The sequence below is a fragment of the Callorhinchus milii genome, unplaced genomic scaffold (assembly GCF_018977255.1).
Source record: "Callorhinchus milii isolate IMCB2004 unplaced genomic scaffold, IMCB_Cmil_1.0 Scaffold11, whole genome shotgun sequence".
NCBI lineage: Eukaryota > Metazoa > Chordata > Chondrichthyes > Chimaeriformes > Callorhinchidae > Callorhinchus > Callorhinchus milii.
The window spans coordinates 88,203-109,169 of record NW_024704752.1 but is presented as its reverse complement, the minus strand read 5'-3'; the positions used below and the strand labels follow the sequence as shown (position 1 = coordinate 109,169).

At 48.2% G+C, this 20,967-nt stretch overlaps 1 protein-coding gene across 2 annotated transcripts; it reads right to left on the bottom strand.

Annotated features, from left to right (window-relative positions):
* Positions 1–440: 440 nt before the first annotated feature.
* Positions 441–20,076, bottom strand: lrrc34 (leucine rich repeat containing 34). Of its 2 annotated transcripts, XM_042339187.1 has the most exons (11): positions 20,015–20,076; positions 15,935–16,056; positions 14,787–14,911; positions 14,377–14,441; positions 12,824–12,907; positions 10,035–10,163; positions 5,871–5,966; positions 5,152–5,306; positions 4,066–4,221; positions 2,038–2,164; positions 441–857 (listed from the first exon to the last, which is right to left on the bottom strand). In XM_042339187.1, the coding sequence occupies exons 1-11, from the start codon at positions 20,033–20,035 to the stop codon at positions 633–635; spliced, it is 1,305 nt and encodes a 434-aa protein (XP_042195121.1). In that variant the 5' UTR covers positions 20,036–20,076; the 3' UTR covers positions 441–632. The 2 variants fall into 2 exon arrangements, with proteins under 2 accessions (XP_042195121.1, XP_042195120.1); XM_042339186.1 differs by lacking the exon at positions 12,824–12,907.
* Between the last annotated feature and the right edge of the window lie 891 nt (positions 20,077–20,967).

The window sequence follows — 20,967 nt, the reverse complement described above, 5'->3', positions numbered from 1 at the left end:
TTTGTATAAATGCAATTTGTTGTTTTTTTTGGTTGGCAATGACGTGGTAGGGTGCTTAATGAGATGCAAGCATTATTGTTATTTTTATTATAGTGAAAATCTTTCCACTGAGTACAACTCAATCCCTTCCTAGCCTGTGTCAAGTATATGAAGCCAATTTACATTTATTTACATTCATTCCACCCAAGCGAAACGTTCCAAACATTAGCAAAGAGCAATTATCTATCCCATTTTTTAAAAAAAAATTCTTTCAGAAAGGGTCTTTTTTAAGGTTACTCCAGGTCAGTATCACACAAGCATTTGGTCTGAAGCTTGAGGATATTCTAGCTGGTATGAGTGTGACTTCTAGAAAACAAGGAAGTTATATGTAGTATTTGGCTGATCTTTGTCTCAGAAGGCAATTTAGTCACTCAGTTTATTTTTGGTATAATATTTTATTGAAAAATGTACACTTCTTCCCATAGCTATTAGTTTTTGATAATTAACAAGAAAATAAACAAGTTTAATCTATGTGAAACGTTAACACGCACTAAAGATATTTTTAAAAAATTGCACGTAAATAAAATATCTCACTTGCTACATTTGGAATAATTATTTATCTGATTAGCTGCTGATTGATCCATTCTGAAGTTCTACATCTGCTGCCCATTAGGCAAGGCAGCAGGCGCCGCCTTGAGCAGCGCAGGACCAGCATTAGCAGCTGGCTCCTCATCCTCTCCGCTTATTGGCGTCCAGTAATAATGCTTCCGCAGTCCATGGGAGACTTCAGCTAGATAAACACGCCCATTGATCCAGTACGGTTGAACATCAGTTCGATTGGGTTTCAAACGGCCAACTTTAATCAGATTCGCAAATACCTGAAATAATGCAACAAATCTATTAAAGGAATACAACAAAATTTCACACTCACTCAAGATATCTCACTCAGCATCCAGCTCTGTACAGCCCTGCCCAAATAGTACTAGCATATTCCATTACACATACTACATGAAACACTATGGCACAAAGCTAGAACAGCTCTTTGAGGATATATTGATCACCGGCAGAGCTGAATTCAGTTTCAGAGCATACTGAAATTTGTAGATGATCCAGAATATTTTTCTGTCAGCCCAGTATCCGATTTATGCAGAAACTAAGTGCCATCTTTAAGACTACCCAAAGCAAACACTAGTTGCACATATGTCACCTATGTCACATATGTTGCACACATATGTCGTGTTCAAAATTTCCCACGTTTGTAATGGAATGGTTACAAGAATGTTTTCACACAGAGTAGTCGGGGTATGGATTGCCCTGCTGGGAGAGGTAGGTGAGGCAGAATCCATGCCTTTCAAAAGGGAACAACAATGTAGTTCTAGAATCAATCTAATTTATTGGCAAGACCCACAAGAATGTCTGGGCCATAAGGTTTTGATTTGTGTCTTAATTAGTCCTTTCTGCTGCCTTGTTTTACTGGTCTTGACCATTAGCTTTTGTATTATTCTATAATAATAATAATCCTTGCATTTGATATGCGCTTTTCACATCTTCTAGACGTCTCAAAGCGCTTCACAGAATATATTGTAAAGTGAATTGATTGCATATTTGTGGGTGAAACGCAGCAGCAATGTCCCACAAACAGTCGAAGATTGAAAATGACCAATTTATTATTGTTTTGTTTGGAGAGATTAGGTGTGTGGAGTCAGGAAACTTGCCCAAGGTTTCGCCCTCTGCCTGGAATTGAACCCAGGTGATTCGCTTGCAAGGCGGGTGCTCTAACCACTGAGCTACAGGACTCCAATCGAGATTAATACCACTTTTTTTACTGGCTGAAAGTGCTGTGCTTTGGAAAATGACGATTGCTCTGAAATGGAGGAATATTACTGGCAATATTCGGTCTGTAACTGTCAATGCTAATTCCTCGCATCCAGTGACCTTCTGAGTTAGTCAGTCTTCTAAATTTTATTTAAATACTCTATGTCAGGTATATAAAATACTACAAATATTTTCATATGTTCCGATAAAGATTAGTTTCTAAGGCAAGAATTACTTTCTTACTTTACAGGCGGTTTCGTCCATTTCATTGCCCCAGAAATAAAAGTGAGTTAGAGATCTGTTGGCCTTTAAGGCGTTTGCAAATGCAACCAAACCAATCCCAGTGATGGAATTACTGACCACAGCCAACCTGAAATGATAGATCTAGAAAATAAATAATGTAACAACAAATTACATTTGTACAGCATCTTTTACGTTGGGAGGATGTCCCAAGGTGCTATACAGTCAAGGATTTGCACCCGAGCTGGGGGTTGCGACCAGGAGGGGTGGAGGGTAGGCGTAGGAGGGTGACCAAAGGAACGGTCGAAGAGGAGAATTTTGAGACGGGCCTTGAAGGAGGCAAGGGAGGGAGTGAGGTAACAGGAATGTGGGATGCAGTCTCAAACGGAGGGGGCAGAGAAGCTGGAGACCCAACCGCCGATGGTGGGGCTTGCCAGGCAGGGGACATGGAGCCGGGTGATGATGGGAGTGATAGGTTCCCGGAGCCTGGTGTGGGAGATGATACGAGAGTCAGAGTTCCGAATAATCTTGTGGATGGAAGAATCGGGAAGGCCGACAAGAAGGGAGTTAGTATAATCGAGTCTGGATGTGATCAATGCGTTGATGAGGGCCACGGCAGCCTGAGCCGGCGATGTTGCGGAGGTGGGGGAAAGGCAGAATGGATCATGGCGTGGATGAGAGGTTTGAAGGACAGTTGAGGGTCAAACAAGATGCCAAGGTTCTGTACTGGCTCAGTGAGTTGTAGAGGGCATCCATGAAGGGTGATGCTGTCAGTCCTCGAGGTGTGGAGGTGCTGATGGGAGCCAAGCAGGAGGGCCTCGTTCTTGTTGACATTCAACTGGAGAAAGTTAGCTCTCAGCCAGGACTTGATGTTTGACAGACTATCCATCAGTAATGAATGAATGTCAAAATGTAAAATCTACTGTAACCTTGTTTTGTTTTGAGAAAGCTGATCGAAAATAATATTGCTATCATATGGTTGTATTTTTCATATGGACCTTTGTAAGAGAATGATCTTTGAAATCCGTTTTGCCACCCTTTTGATACTGCAATGTCCTTTCTACAAACAGCACTAAAACACAATAATCTTCTGCTCTAATTTTATGCTTGTCTGGAAATTCATTCAGCCATTCTGCCATGAAATCTACTAATATTTTGTTTGCTTAGATGATTGCATTGTCGGTCAAAGTTCAGTAACCTGCCGGCTATTCTCTGGATTGGGCCCGAAGAAATCGTTCATCATCTCCCGAATCGACTTCTCAAATGCCCTCTTTGCCGGACTCTCAGCTCCACCATATACAGGGTCCAACTAATTCAAAACTCCCATCGCCCGCATACTTATCCACCCTAAACTCCGTACCCCCATCACACCAGTTCTAGCCAAGTTCCACTGGCTCTGCATCACCGACAGATCAATTTCAAGATCCTCTCACTGGTTTTCAAATTCTCTTCATGCCCTGGAACCTCCCGAGCTCTCCGACCTGCTTACCCCACAACACACAACCCACTGCCACTGCTCAACTGGCCTTCTGCATGTCCCTCGTACCCTAAGGTCCACCATTGGTGGCCGTACTTTTAGCCACTACGCCCCGAAATTCTGGGACACTGTTCCTCTATCCCTGCTCCTTGCTCCTTCCTTCCCCATCTTCAGGTCACGCCTGAAAACTTTCTTATTCGACCTTGCCTACAATCACCTCCCTCTCCCCCCAGCTCGGCGTTGTGCTCCGCCACCATCAAGCTCACTGGGACGCTACCCCGTGTGAGGGCCGTGGTGTAAATGCAAGGTGTTGTTGAAGAAGAAAGTCCTGCTATTCAACAGCTAAAAATCCATTCCATGTGCTAAAAAGCTATCCCACATTTTGAAATTCCTGCCAGATCAAGTGATACCCACAGCTTGATATGATTGCTTTACCCACCAGAGCCTCTGCATAGTTGGTAGGTGTGAGCTCAGGTGTGCAGGTTGCGTTGCGTGTATAACATATAATGGGCAGCACACAAACACAAGCCAAATTGCTCTTCTGCTGTACTTACGCTTTCAGATTGTGGTTCAAGTAGAGTAAAGACTCACTGATATACACCAATCCTTCATCCTCAATCCTGTTTGCAGTTAGATCCAGAATCTGCAGAGGAGTGTCGTGTTTGAGTAGCTCTGCGAGGCTCCGAGCACCATCACGCGATATCTGGTTACTGTTAGAACATATATATAATTTATAATATACACATATATCTTTATATCATCTGAATAAAACAGTATACATAAATTCACTGTTCTACATAATATAATCAGTGAACCTCTATTGCTGCATTCATTAAGAACTATGACATAAGCATATTAAAGTATTTTTAACATATGTTAAGGTATGTTAAGAGTTTCTCATGGAATCCTGAAGAACATGAGCTGTTCAAGGTTCATGGTGAACTCCGCAACCTCACAATGAAAGGTACTTTCTTTTCCTATCTGTCCCAATATCATCACTACTTTTTCGCTAATGATTGCCATCTTGGTCCTGCAGGTGTATAGTATCACATGTGCTGGAAGCTGGTGATCTATCTCTGATCCTCTCCTCCTATTTCTTATCTATGTCAGGTTGAATCAGTTGGTAGCACTCGCACCTCTGGGTCAGAAGATTGTAGGTTCAAGTCCCTGGTCAGGTATTTTGAGCTAATGCTCTAGTGCAGTGTCAGGGACGTCCTGCACTGTCGGAGATACTGTGGACATGAAAGCACTCCTGACACTGTTGGAAAATAGAAGGGAGTTTCTCCCAATGTTCAGGTCAACAAATTGACCAGTTAATTTGGCCATTTACCTCCTGGCTGTTTGTGGGAGACTGCTATATGTAATTTGTCAGCTGTATTTGCCTACAAATACACACACAGTTACTACATTTAACAGTAATTTCTGTGAAGCACTTTAAGACACTTCAATGTGATAAGGCGCTATATTTGAGAATATCTAAGGTCACAGGATATCACAGAGGTTGGGTGCAGAAAGGCCATTAAGGCATTTGAAGGTGAGGAAGTTGATTTAATACAGTCATACCAAACATCCATGAGCAACCTAGCCTCGGCAGGTTACATTTCTTACCTTTATAAAGAAAACAGAATATGAATCCTTACCAGCGAAGATCAAGGTATCGAAGGGTTTGATTTCTAAGCAATGCTTCACAAAGTTGGTCTACGTCAAAATTGTTCAACCCTTGTTTCCCGAGGTGCAGTTCTTGAAGAGTTTGATTAATTGACAGCATGAGAGCTACATGCGCAGTTACCTTTTCCTAAAGACAATAACATCATTTTTGGATCAAGCCCAGGTTTATTTAGAAAACATTGGCCAACACAGACTCGGAAATTTTGCATTAAATTCATCTTATGACCTCAGTGCTCCTGTAAAGTCTACAATTACCCAATCTTCCTCTCTGTGATCAAAGTAAATTTTCATTGCAAGTTTAAATGTAATCAAATCTGGACTTCTTTCAGTCATCTCTATATAAAAACAGCTCAAATAAGAGGAATATTCACTGCCAACAGGGAATATTATTTAAACTAGCACTGGTAGGGTCCAATTTGTGAGTTGTGCTAATGAATCATAAACCTGTTTGCAGTGAGATTGCTGATAATCAAGGACATTTGGAATTCGCTCTTTAGGCAACCAGTTAAGATGAGTTGTCCGTGTGACTCAGTCAACTGCTTTTATTTAAAGTTTGAGGGAAGCTCTAAAAACTTTCAGTTTACAAGCTCCTGAAGTATCTTTTCCTTGGCTCCACACCATCGGTTTGATTTTGTCTGAAACTGTTCATGTTCAACTTGCTAGCTGCCCCCAGTCCAGACAGACTGTTTACCTGTAAGCTATGAAGCAGAGGTCGGCTGACATTCAGTGATTTGAGATTTCGGTTTTTATTTAGCACAGTTGTTAGTGCAATTAGACTTTCTGTTCCCTAGAGTGAGAAAAACAGAAAATGAACAAAAAGAAACACATGTTTACAAAATGTAGTGAGTGAATTATTTGATGAGCGCTTCACCTTTGTGGCTTTCACTACAGCTATTTCAGAAGTAGAGCCCACAGCTGGCTAAAGATGATAAAGGCAATTCCCCACCAAAGCATTCAGTCTAACAACAAAGCTTCAAAAGGCAAACTGGACAAATATTTAAAAGCAAACTACAATAAACGCCTGACAACAAGACACTAGCTCAAGTCGTCACTAACTCATCACTAACTAGTCACTGCCACTTAAATAGTTGTTCTGTCAATATCCAGGCCGCTTCCCACGCAAAAAGGTTAATAACAGACTCCACTTGTCACACTGCTTTACACATTGTAGTCGCAATGTAGAAATTCTTGTAAATACTTACAGTAACATTGATGGGATAAGTCATCCGATAAGATGGTCTCTTGCATCACAGAGGCCCCCTGTAATCCCCTAACTAATGGGGGCAGAGGTTGTGTGCACCTGCTCAGATACATCGCAGAGGCCTCTGGCCTGTTGGAGGCTGCACTCTGGCCTCCCGCATACCCATGGTGCAGCCCTTCATTAGACCAGATCCCTCTAAGCATATGTGCCCAACATCTGCACAGCGCCCCTTGTGTCCTGGGAGGGCCTATCATAGAATCATAGAATTATACAGCACAGAAAGAGGCCATTTGGCTCATCGTGTCTGTGCCGGCTCCTTGAAAAGAGCTTCCAATTCAATCCCACTCCACCGCTCTCTCCCCATAGCCCGGCAAACTTGTCCTCCCCAAATAATTATCTACTTCTCTCTTAAATGCTGTTATCGAATCGGCTTCCACCGCCCTTTCAGGCAATGCATTCCAGATCCCAACAACTCAATGTGTGAAAAAATTTCTCACCTTTGTTTCTTTTAATAACTATTTTAAATCAGTGTCCTCGGGTTACCAACTCACCCGCCAGTGGGAATTGTTTCCCCTTGTTCACCCTATCGAATCCCCTCATAATTTTGAAAATTTCTATGAAGTCTCCTCTTAATCTCCTCTGTTCCAAGGAGAATAATCCCGGCTTCTCTAACCTCTCCTGATAACTGAAGTCCCTCATTCCTGGTACCATTCCGGTCAATCTCCTCTGCACCCTCTCCAATGCCTTGACATCCTTCCTAAAGTGTGGGGCCCAGAACTGAACACAGTCTCTCGCTGAGGCCTAACCAGTGTTTTGTATAAAGGTTCATCATAACTTTCTGACGTTTGTATTCTATGCCCCTATTTATAAAGCCCAGTATCCCGTACGCTTTTTTAACAGCTTTATCTACCTGTCCTGCTGCCTTCAAAGATTTACTTACAACAACAACAAAATTACATTTACAGAGCGCCTTTCAAGTCGGGAGGAAGTCCCAAGGAGCTGGACAGTCAAGGGTCAGGACCCGGGCATGGGGGAGGGGTGAGGTAGAGGTGAGGGAAGGCAGAGAGGTGGGAGGCCAACTGAAGGCACAATCAAAGAGGAGGGTCTTGAGACAAGGGAGGCAAGGGAGGAAGTGAAGGGACTGTGGGATGGGGTTCCAGAGTGTGGGGGCAGAGAGGCTGAAAGCTCGGCCACCGATGGTAGGGTGGGTCGGGCGGGAGACATGGAGCAGGCTGGAGCCCACTGAACGGAGGAAGCGGGCAGGTTGGTAGGAGTTAGCAGCTCAGAGGGGTAAGAGGGGGCAAGGAATGGGTGGTCTTGAAAGTGAGGACGAGGATCTTGAATTCGATCCTCTGGGGGATGGGGAGCTAGTGGAGACGGGCGAGGGTGGGAGTGATGGGGTCACGGAGCCTGGTGCGTGAGAGTACACGAGCTGCAGAGTTCTGGATGATCTGCAGCTTGTGAAGGGAAGAGTTGGGAAGGCAGATAAGGAGGGAATTTCCATAATCGAGCCTTGATGTGACGAATGCATGGGTGAGGGTTTGGGCAGCCTGAGGGGTGAGGCAGTGGCAGAGTCTGGCAATGTTGCGGAGGTGGTGGTAGGCAGTGCCGGTCAACGCGCAGATGTGGGGGAGAAAGGACAGTTCAGGGTCAAACAAGACACTCAGGTTCCTGACTGGTTGAGTGTGCAGCCGTGGAGGCTAATGCTGCCAGCGCCCGAGGTGTGGAGGCATTGGCGTGAGCCAATCAGGAGGGCCTCGGTCTTGCTGACATTGAGTTGGAGAAGGTTGTCACTCGTCCAGGACATGATCTTGGACAGACAGTTGGTCAGGATGCCAGTAGTCCTGGAGATGAGGGTGGAGGCAGAGAGATAGAGTTGTGTGCCATCCGCATACATGTGGAAATTTACATGGGGTCTGCAGATGATGTCACCAAGGGGGAGCATGTAGAGGGTGAAGAGGAGAGGACTGAGGACAGAGCCCTGAGGAACACCGCACGAGACAGTGCGGGGGTTGGAGGAGAAGCTGTTTGCTGAGATGAAGTGGAGGCAGTGTGAAAGGTAGGACCTGAACCAGTCAAGGACAGAACCTTGAAAGTTGAGGTGGGAAGAAAGGCGGTGGTGGATTGAATGATTGAAGATCCACAGTGTCAAAGGCGGTGGAGAGGTCGAGGAGGACGAGGAGGCAGAGGGAGCCCTGGTCACACATGGTCAGGATGTCGTTTGTGACCTTGACCAGAGCAGTTTCCGTGCTGTGGGCAGCATGGAAACCCGATTGGAGGGGCTCATGGAGGGAGTGGGAGGAGAGGAAAGAGCGAAGCTGGGAGGCAACCGCTCTCTCAAGGACCTTGGACAGAAAAGGGAAATTGGAGATGGGCTGGTAGCTGGATAGCTGTGATGGGTCAAGGGAAGGTTTCTTCAAGGTGGGAGTGATAGTGTCTGCTTTGAGGGGGGTAGGTACAGTGCCAGATGACAGGGAGAGGTTGATGATGTCGGCGAGTAGTAGGACAAGGAGGTGGAGCTGGGATTTAAGGAGAGGGGTGGGGATGGGGTCCAGGGTAGTGGGCTTCATGGAGGATATGGTGGTGATGATAGAGGAGGGGGTAAAGGTGTGAAAGGAGAGATGGTTAGTGGTCGGAGTGTCAGGGTGGGGGGGGTGGGATGGCGGGTAGGGAGGGGGTGGAAATTGAGGGGGCAGTGGCAGCTGAGTGGATTCCCTCGATTTTGGACTCGAGGAAGTCCAGCATTTCCTCGCAATGGGAGTCAGAGGCAAGTATCTGCGAGGCGTGGTGGGGAGGGTGGAGGAGCAAGGTTCATACTTATATGACCCCCAGGTCTCTCTGCTCCTTCACCCCCTTTAAGATTTTACCATTAGCTTATATTGCGTCTCCTCATTCTTCCTCACAAAATGCATCACTTCACATTTCTCCACATTAAATTTCATCTGCCGCGTGTCTGCCCACGTTACCAGTCTGTCTATGTCCATTTGCAGTCTACTGCTATCCTCCTCATTGTTTCCTACTTTTCCAGCTTAGTATCATCTGCAAATTTGGAAATTGTACTTCCTATACGCAAGTCCAAGTGATTTATAGAGATCAAAAACAGCAGTGGCCCCAATACTGATCCCTGGGGACACCACTGCACACTTCCCTCCAGTCAGAAAACCAACCGTTCACCACCACTCTCTGCTCTCTCTCAGACAGTTCTGTATCCGCTGCCACTGTCCCTTTAATATCGTTGGCTTCTATTTTGCTTACAAGTCTTTTATGTGGCACTTTATCAAATGCCTTTTGAAAATCCATATAAACTTCATCAACTGCACTGCCTTCATGTACCATCTCCGTTACTTCATCAAAAAACTATCAAGTTTGTTCGACAAAATTTGCCTTTAACAAATCTATGCTGGCTATCTTTTATTAACCCATTTTTTTTAAGTGAAAATTTATTTTTTCCCGGAGTAGTCTCCAGAAGTTCCTAACTCAATCTGAAATGCGCTATAGAAATGTAATTTGTTGTTGTTGTATAACTTGTCGCTAAGCCCTGTTCCCTTGGAGTTACTAGTCATCAGGAGTTTATTGTATATAAAAGGGTACAGGGAAATAAAATGGGAATTAATGGATAGCTCTTTCAAAGGGCCAGTATGATCAACAGCTTACCAGATCACAGTCTCCAAGGTCCAAGTCTTCTAGAGTGCAGTTAATCTGCAGCATTGTGGCAAAATACATCCCACCTTTATTCCCAAATTTATTGCCATTCATCCTCAAATATTTCAGTGTGTGATTCTGCTGTATTAAGAAAAAAACTCATTTTAAAACAATTATGCAAGTAAAGTCATTTCATCCTGTGAACAAATAATTTTAGAAATATTTGCAATTTAATCACCCCAAAAAGTATGTTTTTTAGCATTTGTTCAGTGATCAATCTAATGGTGTATTGCACTCTTGGTTTATTTTGCACTCCAGCATCCCATTTCTAACTTGCCTTTGAGTGTTAAAGTTTTGGAACGCATTGTTGCCAAAACTTCACTCACACCTCTCCCTCAACTCCCTACTCTCGCATCTCCAATCCAGGTTCCGCCCTGACTATGGCATAGAGCCAGCGCTCGGCAAAGTCACAAATGAAATCCTCTCTCTGTGACCAGGGTTCCCTTTGCCTCCTTGTCCTCCTGGACCTCTCCATTGTGTTCAACACAGTCGATCATGCCATCCTCCTCAACCGCCTGGTTTGAGTCCTACTTAACCAACCGTCAACACTTCGTCTCTGCAAATGTTTTTTCCTTCTGCCTCTGCACAGTCACGTCCAGGGTACACCAAGGCTCCATCCTTGGCCCCCTTTTTTCCTTATCTACACGCTCCCTCTTGACGATATCATACATAGACACAGGGTCAACTTCCATGTGTATGCAGATGACACCCAAACCTACTTCTCCTCCAGCTGTGACTCTAGGTCCGCTGATTTTCTGCCAGCTTGCTTGTCAGACATCAGGGCCTGGATGTCAACAAGACGGAAGCCATACGCCTTGGCTTCTGTCATGTCTTCTCCCCTGTCGCTCTGACTTCCTTAACCTCTCCGGCCTATCCCTAAGACTTACTAAACCTATATGTAAACTCGGCATCAGGTACCATCCCCAACTGTCTTGTCTACCTCGTATCCGTCCCTAACAGGACCACTTTCTTTCACCTCCATCAGATTCCCACTGCCGACCGTACCTCACACCACCAACGCAGCTGACACTCTCATTTATGCTTTTGTCAAGTCACGTAATTTCAATGCCCTTCTCACCGGTCTCCCTAGCTCCACTACCCACAAATTCCAAACAATTCAAAACTCTGCTACCCATATACTCATCTGCTCTAAACTCTGTACCACTAACACACTAGTCCTTGCCACGGTCCATTGGCTCCCTATCATAGTTCAAGATTCTCGTGTTCGTCTACAAATATGTATACCCTGGCACCTCCCTACCTCTCCAACCTGCTTACTCCATACTCCACCACCTGCCACCTCCACTTGACTGGTTCCGGCCTCCTGTTGTCCTCGTCCACTCCGCTCCTCCAGCAATGGCCCTACATTTCCCCCTCCGTCCCCATTTTTAGATCGCGCCTGAAGACCTGCTTTTCGACTGTGCTTATGGTCACCTCCCACCAGCTCGGCATCAGACTCCGCTACTGTTAAATCCTTCGAGATGCTGCCCCACATGTAGGTTGCTTATATAAATACAACAAGAACAAAATTTATTTGTATAGCGCAATTGGTTGTTGTTATGTGCAAATAATATATGTAATCTATAAATGTTGTAGTTTGAGGTGCAAATCTGTTTAAATCTAAGATTTGATTATTTCCTTTAACTTCTTTTCCGCAATTTCCAACTATTTTATGCATTAACCCGTCTACTTTTCTTTGATCTGGAAAGTTGGTGAGGTTGCATGATTCAACTTTAAGGGATATCAGAATCCAACACACAAATGTCCAGCAGACTTTCTGTGAATATAGGAATGTACAGAAATGTAAAACTATCACAATCTATTTGACTGGTCCAATGTAAAAAATATATAAAAAATAAAGAAAGTAAAAAATACTACAAATGCTCTCTCATCTATTTCAACTGAATCATTTTCCAAATAATTCCCTCAGATATGGGCGATTAGTTTTCCCCCTGAGCTCAGGTTACTAAATTCGATTAAGAGTCCTGCTCCTTAAAAAAGCAAATCAGGTTGGGGTTCATTTCTAGAGGGATAGAATTGACAAGCAGGGAAGTTATGGTAAACTGCTATAGAACCTTGGTTAGACCACACTTTATTCTTGAAGGCTTAGTTTATGCTTGAAGGCTTCGTTGAGGAAGGGCAGGAGGAGGCTCATGTGAAGCATGAACACCGGCATATATAATAATAATAATAATTCTTGCATTTGATAAAGCGCTTTTCACGTCGGGAGGACGTCCCAAAGCGCTTCACAGAACACACTGTAAAGTGCATTGACTGTATATTTGTGGGCGAACGCGGCAGCCAATTGCGCACAGCAATGTCCCACAAACAGTCGTAGATTGAAAATGACCAATTTATTATTGTTTTGTTTTGGAGGATTATTATTAGGCTCTGTGTGGAGTAAGGAAACTTGCCCGAGGTTTGGCCCTCTGCCGGGAATTGAACTCAGGTCTCTCACTTGCAAAGTGAGTGCTCTAACCACTGAACTACAGGCATAGACTAGTTGGGCCAAGTGGCCTGTTTCTGTGCTGTATATTCTAATGTATTCTAATGTAATGTATTTTTCCTGGATTCAGATCAGCTAAATTACCATAGTTTGGGAATCAAACCTGGATCCTTCCTGTTCCTTGTAAAGCACACAGTGTATGTAGTATCTAGTTGGTCAGAAAACGGGTAAAATATCACATCAAACACCTGTGCAGTTACCTTGCTCTCTGCTTGATAAACATCCTGTGACTTACTTGCAATGCTTTTGCCAGCCACTCTGCTCCATTGACACCAATCTCATTACACATTAGATTAAGGTATTCGAGTGATTGAGTTCCCTGGAATATTGAGTAATGAGTACTCATTAACATGTAAATGCACAATAATAAACTGGATAAGGATACAAGATCATACAGCATGAACATTTCATAGAATTGGTTTCTGAGCTGGAAGGGAGGTGAGTTTCTAGATAGGTTTTGATAGCCAAAAGGGTAGGGGAGATAAAGGGATTTGGGAAGTGAATTCCTGAGGATTTGGGACAAAGTGGCTGAAAGCTCACCCACCATTGGTGAGACAGAGGACATTAAATAGGTCAGAGATGGCACAATAGCGGGATGACCAAGAGATCATGGAGATAGGGTGGGGCAAGAAAAAGTAGGTATCTGAAGGTAAGGATGAGGATCTTAAAATCAATCCATTGGAAAATAGGGTAATGTGTTTGCTGACCCTGGTATGGGAAGACTATACGGGCTGTAGAGTTCTGGGTAGCTTGGAGCTTATGGAGAGTGGAACTGGAGAGGCTTGGGAAAATCGAGCCTGGAGGTGACAAATGCATGAATGAAGTGGCAGAAGTAGGTGATGATGTAAGCAGTTAATGTTTATGAAAATAATTTTGCTACTTTGAATTTCTTCCTAAATATCAATATCCCAAATGTGTGAGATATGCAGAATTGGTGAGATTTGAGCTTCTTTAGGACTTTCTAATTTTAGTGAAGAGTAACTATAAAGTAAAAGGACTGAAAAGCAGATGCTTCTTGTGGTAATATATTTCATACTTGAAAGCGATCATTTAGAATGGGACAAACCACATCACCTGTAACTTAGTGGTTAGAGGACTCGCTTCACAAGCAAGAGTACCTGGGTTTGATTCCCGGCAGGGTTAAACCCTCTGCTTAACTAACAGTAAGTAGGAACCCGGTTGTTAGATGATTTTGGCGTATTGCTTTTCCGGGGGTAATAATTCCTTCGAAATAAATAAAAATAATCTGGTCACTCAATTCACAACTGTTTGTGGGATACTGTTGCCATGTTTCGCCCACAAAATAAACAGTAAATTCACTTTACAGTATATTCTGTGAAGCGCTTTGAAGACGTGATAAGACACTATATCAAATGCAACGATTATTATTATTATTAAAGTGTCTGAAGACATAGAATTTGAGCTGTGTTGAAACCCAACTGAAGGTTCAAAATGAAGTCACAACCATAGAATTATCTGAAGTAACAGGAGTCCTCCATGACTTGGCTGGTGCTCGCTCCCCCACTGGAGCTCTTTACTCTAATCCTATTCCCTCCTCTCTCCCCATCGTGTCTGTGATGGTGCTCGCTCCCCCACTGGAGTTCTCTACTCTAATCCTATTTGTTGTATTTTCTACAACATGTCTGTACTGGTGCTCACTTTCTCACTGGAGTTCTGTACTCTAATTACAGTCCCCTGCTCTTTGCCTATCGTGTCTGTGCTAATGCAAATTGCAGTGAAGTTTCAATGTTTCTTCTACAATCCTCACCCCAGAAATTCATTGCTTACCAGCAGGAGTTTTGCGATATGTTCTGCTCCACAATTTGTTAGTCTATTGTATCTTAGGTCAAGACCTGAAAGATAGAACAGTATTCAGCAAAGGTATTCAGCAAAATGATGGCTAATGATAGAAACGTTTCAGTGTAGCTAAAATGGATCTTTCACCTAGCAAATTCTTATGTTCTTATCAATAAATAGTTTGGGACATAACATGTCACGTGACAGGATGGTGGAGGGCGAACTGGACATTGATCTTCTTTGGCCTAGCAAATTCTTATGTTCTTACAAATTAAGTTCATTAGCATTCATTTGATATAGACGACCACTTTGAGTTCTGATACCAGAAATAATTGAATTTGAATTAGCCAGAAATTAATAAAAGAGACAAAAACAATAGAATCCAGCAGGGAAGGACTAACCTGTGATAAATGATACTTTGCACAGAGTACAAACTAATGCAACAGCATCAGAATCTGTCAAACGTTTTACTGGAAAATATCTGTAATTTCCAGCCAGATACAGCCTAAAACCGGCATAGGCTTTCCTGGAAAAGAAGCAGGACAATTCATTAACCTAATGGGAACAGACAACAACACTCAACTCATTGTCTAAAAAAAAATGCTTAGGCATGTGGTACGCTTGTGGCACCTATGGCTGTGTGAACTCAACAGAGTAAATCTCAGAAAGTCTGATGTAAGAGGCTGCACAGAAGGGACAATAACAATTATAATCCTTCTATTTGATAAAGAGTCAGGAGGTCATTTCAAGGTACTTCACAGGATATACTGTAAAGTGTGGTGACCGTGTAATTTGTAGGCAAATTAATTATTTCGTCTCCAGTATAAAGACAGCAGTACAACATCCTTAAACAATTATGTATAAAGTATGTGTTTCATTTTTATAATTGCATCTCAGGGATTTTATTGTACCTGAGATAGGGTACACCAATACATTTAGTAGTGCGTCAACGAAAGAACTTTAAAGACTAACTTGAGACAATCCGGTTTGAGCATAGGTTGATGAGATAAAAGGGATGCAGACAACAGCACACGATTAAATGTTATTGGGAACAGGATTAGATGTGGATTTTCAATCTTAAAGTAATTAGATAAACATTTTAAGATTGAGGATATAAAGGGGTTTGGGAGGACAGAGGAATTAAATTAGATCAGATGGTTCATCATGGATTGAAGTGACCAATTTTTTTTGAAGGAATTATTATCCCTGGAAAAGTGATCTACCAATTGACTAGGAACCGGGTTCCTACTTATGGCTAGGTAAACAGAGGTGGGTGGAGTAAAGAAAGTTGCCCAACATTTCACCCTGCCGGGAATCGAACGCAGGTCTCTTGCTTGCAAGGCGAGTGCTCTAACCATTGAGTTATAGGATTCCAATTAATCTGAAAGATTGTTGGCCAGGATACCAGGAGAAACTCCCTTTTCTTTTCCAAAAGTGTCACATTATTGTGCAAGTCTACCTAAAACAGATGAGACCTCAGTTTAATGTCTCATTCAAAACGTGTGAACATCTTTGACGAGAAATGCCACCTCATAGATTGGGTACTCACTGTGGTGATAACTGGAAGATCTGCTCAAGGACATCCACAATATATGGGTTTGGCAACAGTTTCAGCTCTGTACACAAATCTATATAACGTTCTATCAAAAAATATGGGCTTGAGGTTTCTCCCTAAAAACAGAAGAGACATTCGTATCCAGCGACAGTACACAATAGTATAAAAACATGCCATTTAGCACATAAGGTCTGTGCTGATGATTTTCTCCACAGGAGCCATTTAATCCCACTCCCCTGCTTGCTTCCTACACCTTTTAATATTCTTCCAAACATCTATCTAATTTCCTTTTAAAAGAATTTGCTACAGGATAGGGTGGGAGGCCCTCCAATAGCAGAGACCTCTACAATGCATTTTAGTATGGGTGCCTCACCTCTGTCAAACACCCGCAATGCCCCTTGTGGCCCAGGAGGACCTATGCTTAACTAGCCACTCCAGATAACTAGTCGCTGAGTCTGTTTCCCTTGGGAGTGATGAGGTATCAGGAGTTTACTGTATGTGCATTCCAGACACTAACCTGGCTAGAGATAATCAGTCTTTTTGGAGCCATCTCTAAATTTAAACCTTTCTTTACTGGTCAGTGGTTTGTGAACTTTGGACACAAAATCTCCTCAAACACCGGGCACTAGCCTGCAGACACCGGGCACTAGCCTGCAGTCACCGGGCACTAGCCTGCAGTCACCGGGCACTAGCCTGCAGACACCGGGCACTAGCCTGCAGTCACCGGGCACTAGCCTGCAGTCACCGGGCACTAGCCTGCAGTCACCGGGCACTAGCCTGCAGTCACCGGGCACTAGCCTGCAGTCACCGGGCACTAGCCTGCAGTCACCGGGCACTAGCCTGCAGTCACCGGCACTAGCCTGCAGTCACCGGGCACTAGCCTGCAGACACCGGGCACTAGCCTGCAGACACCGGGCACTAGCCTGCAGTCACCGGGCACTAGCCTGCAGACACCGGGCACTAGCCTGCAGTCACCGGGCACTAGCCTGCAGTCACCGGGCACTAGCCTGCAGACACCGGGCACTAGCCTGCAGTCACCGGGCACTAGCCTGCAGACACCGGGCACTAGCCTGCAGTCACCGGGCACTAGCCTGCAGTCACCGGGCACTAGCCTGCAGTCACCGGGCACTAGCCTGCAGTCACCGGGCACTAGCCTGCAGACACCGGGCACTAGCCTGCAGACACCGGGCACTAGCCTGCAGTCACCGGGCACTAGCCTGCAGTCACCGGGCACTAGCCTGCAGTCACCGGGCACTAGCCTGCAGTCACCGGGCACTAGCCTGCAGTCACCGGGCACTAGCCTGCAGACACCGGGCACTAGCCTGCAGACACCGGGCACTAGCCTGCAGACACTGGACGTGGCACCAGTTGTTTGTCACAGTAACATATTGTGAGATAACTGATTGATGACACATAATTGAACAGACCTGAGCAATGATCATTGGGTTAGGATGAACTTTGCAGCTCTGCTTAAAAACATCCTGTTTAGGGTAAAATAATTATTTAGAAGTGTAGCTCAGAGTTTGTTACTGTGAGCAGCTGGCCTGGGTTCCTCAATAACTAATTGATTCAGGTTAAAAAACAAAATTATATTTTAAAGTTCTTTACACTAAATAATCCTTGGATTTGATATAGCACCTTTTATATCAGGAGGACATCTGGATGCATTTCACAGGATTTACTGTAAAGTGCAGTGACTGTGTTTTGAGGCGACATGGCAGCCAATTTGTACATAGCAATGGGATTGGTACAAACTAGTGGCTTGATCTGGAAGCTCTTTTCGGAGCCGCGCAGACACGATGGGCCAAATGGCCTCTTTCTGTGGTGTATAATTCTATGATTCAATGTCCCACAAATAGCTATGAAGTGAAGAGGCCAATGCTGTCTGGCGGCCTGGCACCAGGGCACAGCACAGGGGGAGGCACCAGGGCACAGCACAGGGGGAGGCACCAGGGCACAGCACAGGGGGAGGCACCAGGGCACAGCACAGGGGGAGGCACCAGGGCACAGCACAGGGGGAGGCACCAGGGCACAGCACAGGGGGAGGCACCAGGGCACAGCACAGGGGGAGGCACCAGGGCACAGCACAGGGGGAGGCACCAGGGCACAGCACAGGGGGAGGCACCAGGGCACAGCACAGGGGGAGGCACCAGGGCACAGCACAGGGGGAGGCACCAGGGCACAGCACAGGGGGAGGCACCAGGGCACAGCACAGGGGGAGGCACCAGGGCACAGCACAGGGGAGGCACCAGGGCACAGCACAGGGGGAGGCACCAGGGCACAGCACAGGGGGAGGCACCAGGGCACAGCACAGGGGAGGCACCAGGGCACAGCACAGGGGGAGGCACCAGGGCACAGCACAGGGGAGGCACCAGGGCACAGCACAGGGGGAGGCACCAGGGCACAGCACAGGGGGAGGCACCAGGGCACAGCACAGGGGGAGGCACCAGGGCACAGCACAGGGGGAGGCACCAGGGCACAGCACAGGGGGAGGCACCAGGGCACAGCACAGGGGGAGGCACCAGGGCACAGCACAGGGGGAGGCACCAGGGCACAGCACAGGGGGAGGCACCAGGGCACAGCACAGGGGAGGCACCAGGGCACAGCACAGGGGGAGGCACCAGGGCACAGCACAGGGGGAGGCACCAGGGCACAGCACAGGGGGAGGCACCAGGGCACAGCACAGGGGGAGGCACCAGGGCACAGCACAGGGGGAGGCACCAGGGCACAGCACAGGGGGAGGCACCAGGGCACAGCACAGGGGGAGGCACCAGGGCACAGCACAGGGGGAGACAGCTTTCTATTTGAACTTCGTTATGGGATCGTTAACGTCCACATCAACAGCGCAGAGACTTCGAAAATAAACATCTTCTTAACACTGAGGCCGCGCGGCACCGCCACTGTCCGCAATAACCCATTGAAATACCGCGTCAAAGTGCAGAGGTGATCTCAGCTTTCACTTCCCGGGCCCCCCTCCCCGGGGCCCCCCCCCCGGGCCCCCCCCCCCGGGACCCGGGCCCCCCCCCGGGCCCCCCCCCCCGGGCCCCCCCCGGGCCCCCCGGGACCCCCCGGGCCCCCCGGGCCCCCCCCCCGGGCCCCCCCCCGGGACCCCCCCCCCCGGGACCCCCCCCCCGGGACCCCGGCCCCCCCGGGCCCCCCCCCCGGGACCCCGGCCCCCCCCCCGGGCCCCCCCCGGGACCCCCGGGCCCCCCCCCCGGACCCCCGGGCCCCCCCCCCGGGGCCCCCCCCCGGGACCCGCCGGGCCCCCCCCGGGCCCCCCCCCCGGGACCCCCGGGCCCCCCCCCGGGACCCCGGGCCCCCCCAGGGACCCCGGGCCCCCCCAGGGCCCCCCCGGGACCCCGGCCCCCCCGGGACCCCGGGCCCCCCCCCGGACCCCGGGCCCCCCCCAGGGACCCCGGGCCCCCCCCAGGCCCCCCCCCCCGGGACCCCGGGCCCCCCCCGGGACCCCCGGAACCACCCCCACCCGGGACCCCCCCGGGACCCCGGGACCACCCCACCCCGGGACCCCCCCCCTCCCCGGCCTCCCAGTGCTGACCCCCCCCCCGGGCCTCCCCAGTGCTGACCCCCCCCGGGCCTCCCCAGTGCTGACCCCCCCCCGGCCTCCCCAGTGCTGACCCCCCCCCCCGGGCCTCCCCAGTGCTGACCCCCCCCCCGGGCCTCCCCAGTGCTGACCACCCCCCCCCCCACCCGGGGCCTCCCCCCCGGGCCTCCCCAGTGCTGCCCCCCCCCCCCCCCGGGCCCCCCGGGCCTCCCCCCCCCGGGCCTCCCCCCCCCCCGGGCCTCCCCCCCCCCCCCCGGGCCTCCCCCCCCCCGGGCCTCCCCCCCCCCCGGGCCTCCCCCCCCCCGGGCCTCCCCCCCCCCCCCCCCCCCCCCCCGGGCCTCCCCCCCCCCCCCCCCGGGCCCCCCCCCCGGGGCCTCCCCCCCCCCCGGGTCCCCCCCCCCCCCCCCCGGGCCCCCCCCGGGCCCCCCCCCGGGCCGCCCCCCCCGGGCCCTCCCCCCCCGGGGGCCTCCCCCCCCCGGGCCTCCCCAGTGCTGACCCTCTCCCCGCGTTACCACATCGTTCAGGTCCTCCATTCAGGCGCCGGTGTCGGGACGCGGTTACCCCGAGCAACGCCTCCGCCACAACCGCATTACAAACATTTCACAGCATTCGCGGCACAGAGACAGCAGCGCAGCGGCTTCTCTCCCCCGAGGCTCGGACTGGCGCTCGGTATTGCCCTCAGTATTGCCCTCTCCCCCGAAGCTCGGACTCGCGCTCAGTATTGCGTTAAAAAATAAAATCAGCCAAATCTGTAAGGAAATAACGCTAATTCCTGTAACCAGATATCAGATATTTATTATTATTCGTTCGTTATTCCCCAATATCCCGATGGGTCAGAGACCAAAGGCCAATACAATCAACAGATCTTATAACAGAACAATACCACCGTAGATGTCTTGAGTTCAACACTGTGTCTTTCCAGCACACAATTTGATTCTTCATACTTCAGTCTTCTTGCCGACAGCTTTCAATCTTCCATCTGATATCCTTGTCTCCGCACCCAGGACGGCCCCATCTCCCGTACCCTTGTCTCCGCACCCGGGACGGCCCCATCTCCCGTACCCTTGTCTCCGCACCCGGGACGGCCCCGTCTCCCGTACCCTTGTCTCCGCACCCGGGACGGCCCCGTCTCCTGTATCCTTGTCTCCGCAGCCCGGGATGGCCCCATCTCCTGTATCCTTGTCTCCGCAGCCCGGGATGGCCCCATCTCCTGTATCCTTGTCTCCGTGACCCGGGACGGCCCGTCACAAAGTTATCGGAACTCTTATACCGATGTTCATCCAATCATGGTGCGGACATTAGATCACCTGTCAAATCATGCGGGTGTCACGTGAGCACCTCATGGGGTGTAGTGCCTCACACACATACACATTATCCTTAAGATCCCTGTTATCTGATCTAATTGTCTAAGATAGAGGATTGATCAGTTTAGGGCTGTATCTGGTGCTCATTATTTTGTGGTGTG

Coding starts and splice junctions, on each gene's coding strand:
- lrrc34 (XM_042339187.1), bottom strand. CDS start 20,035: ATGGAGGACCTGAACGATGTG. Junction 16,057..20,014: donor TGGAGGACCTGAACGATGTG/GTAACGCGGGGA, acceptor TTCTGTTTTTAG/GGAGAAACCTCAAGCCCATA. Junction 14,442..14,786: donor CAAAGTATCATTTATCACAG/GTTAGTCCTTCC, acceptor TCTATCTTTCAG/GTCTTGACCTAAGATACAAT.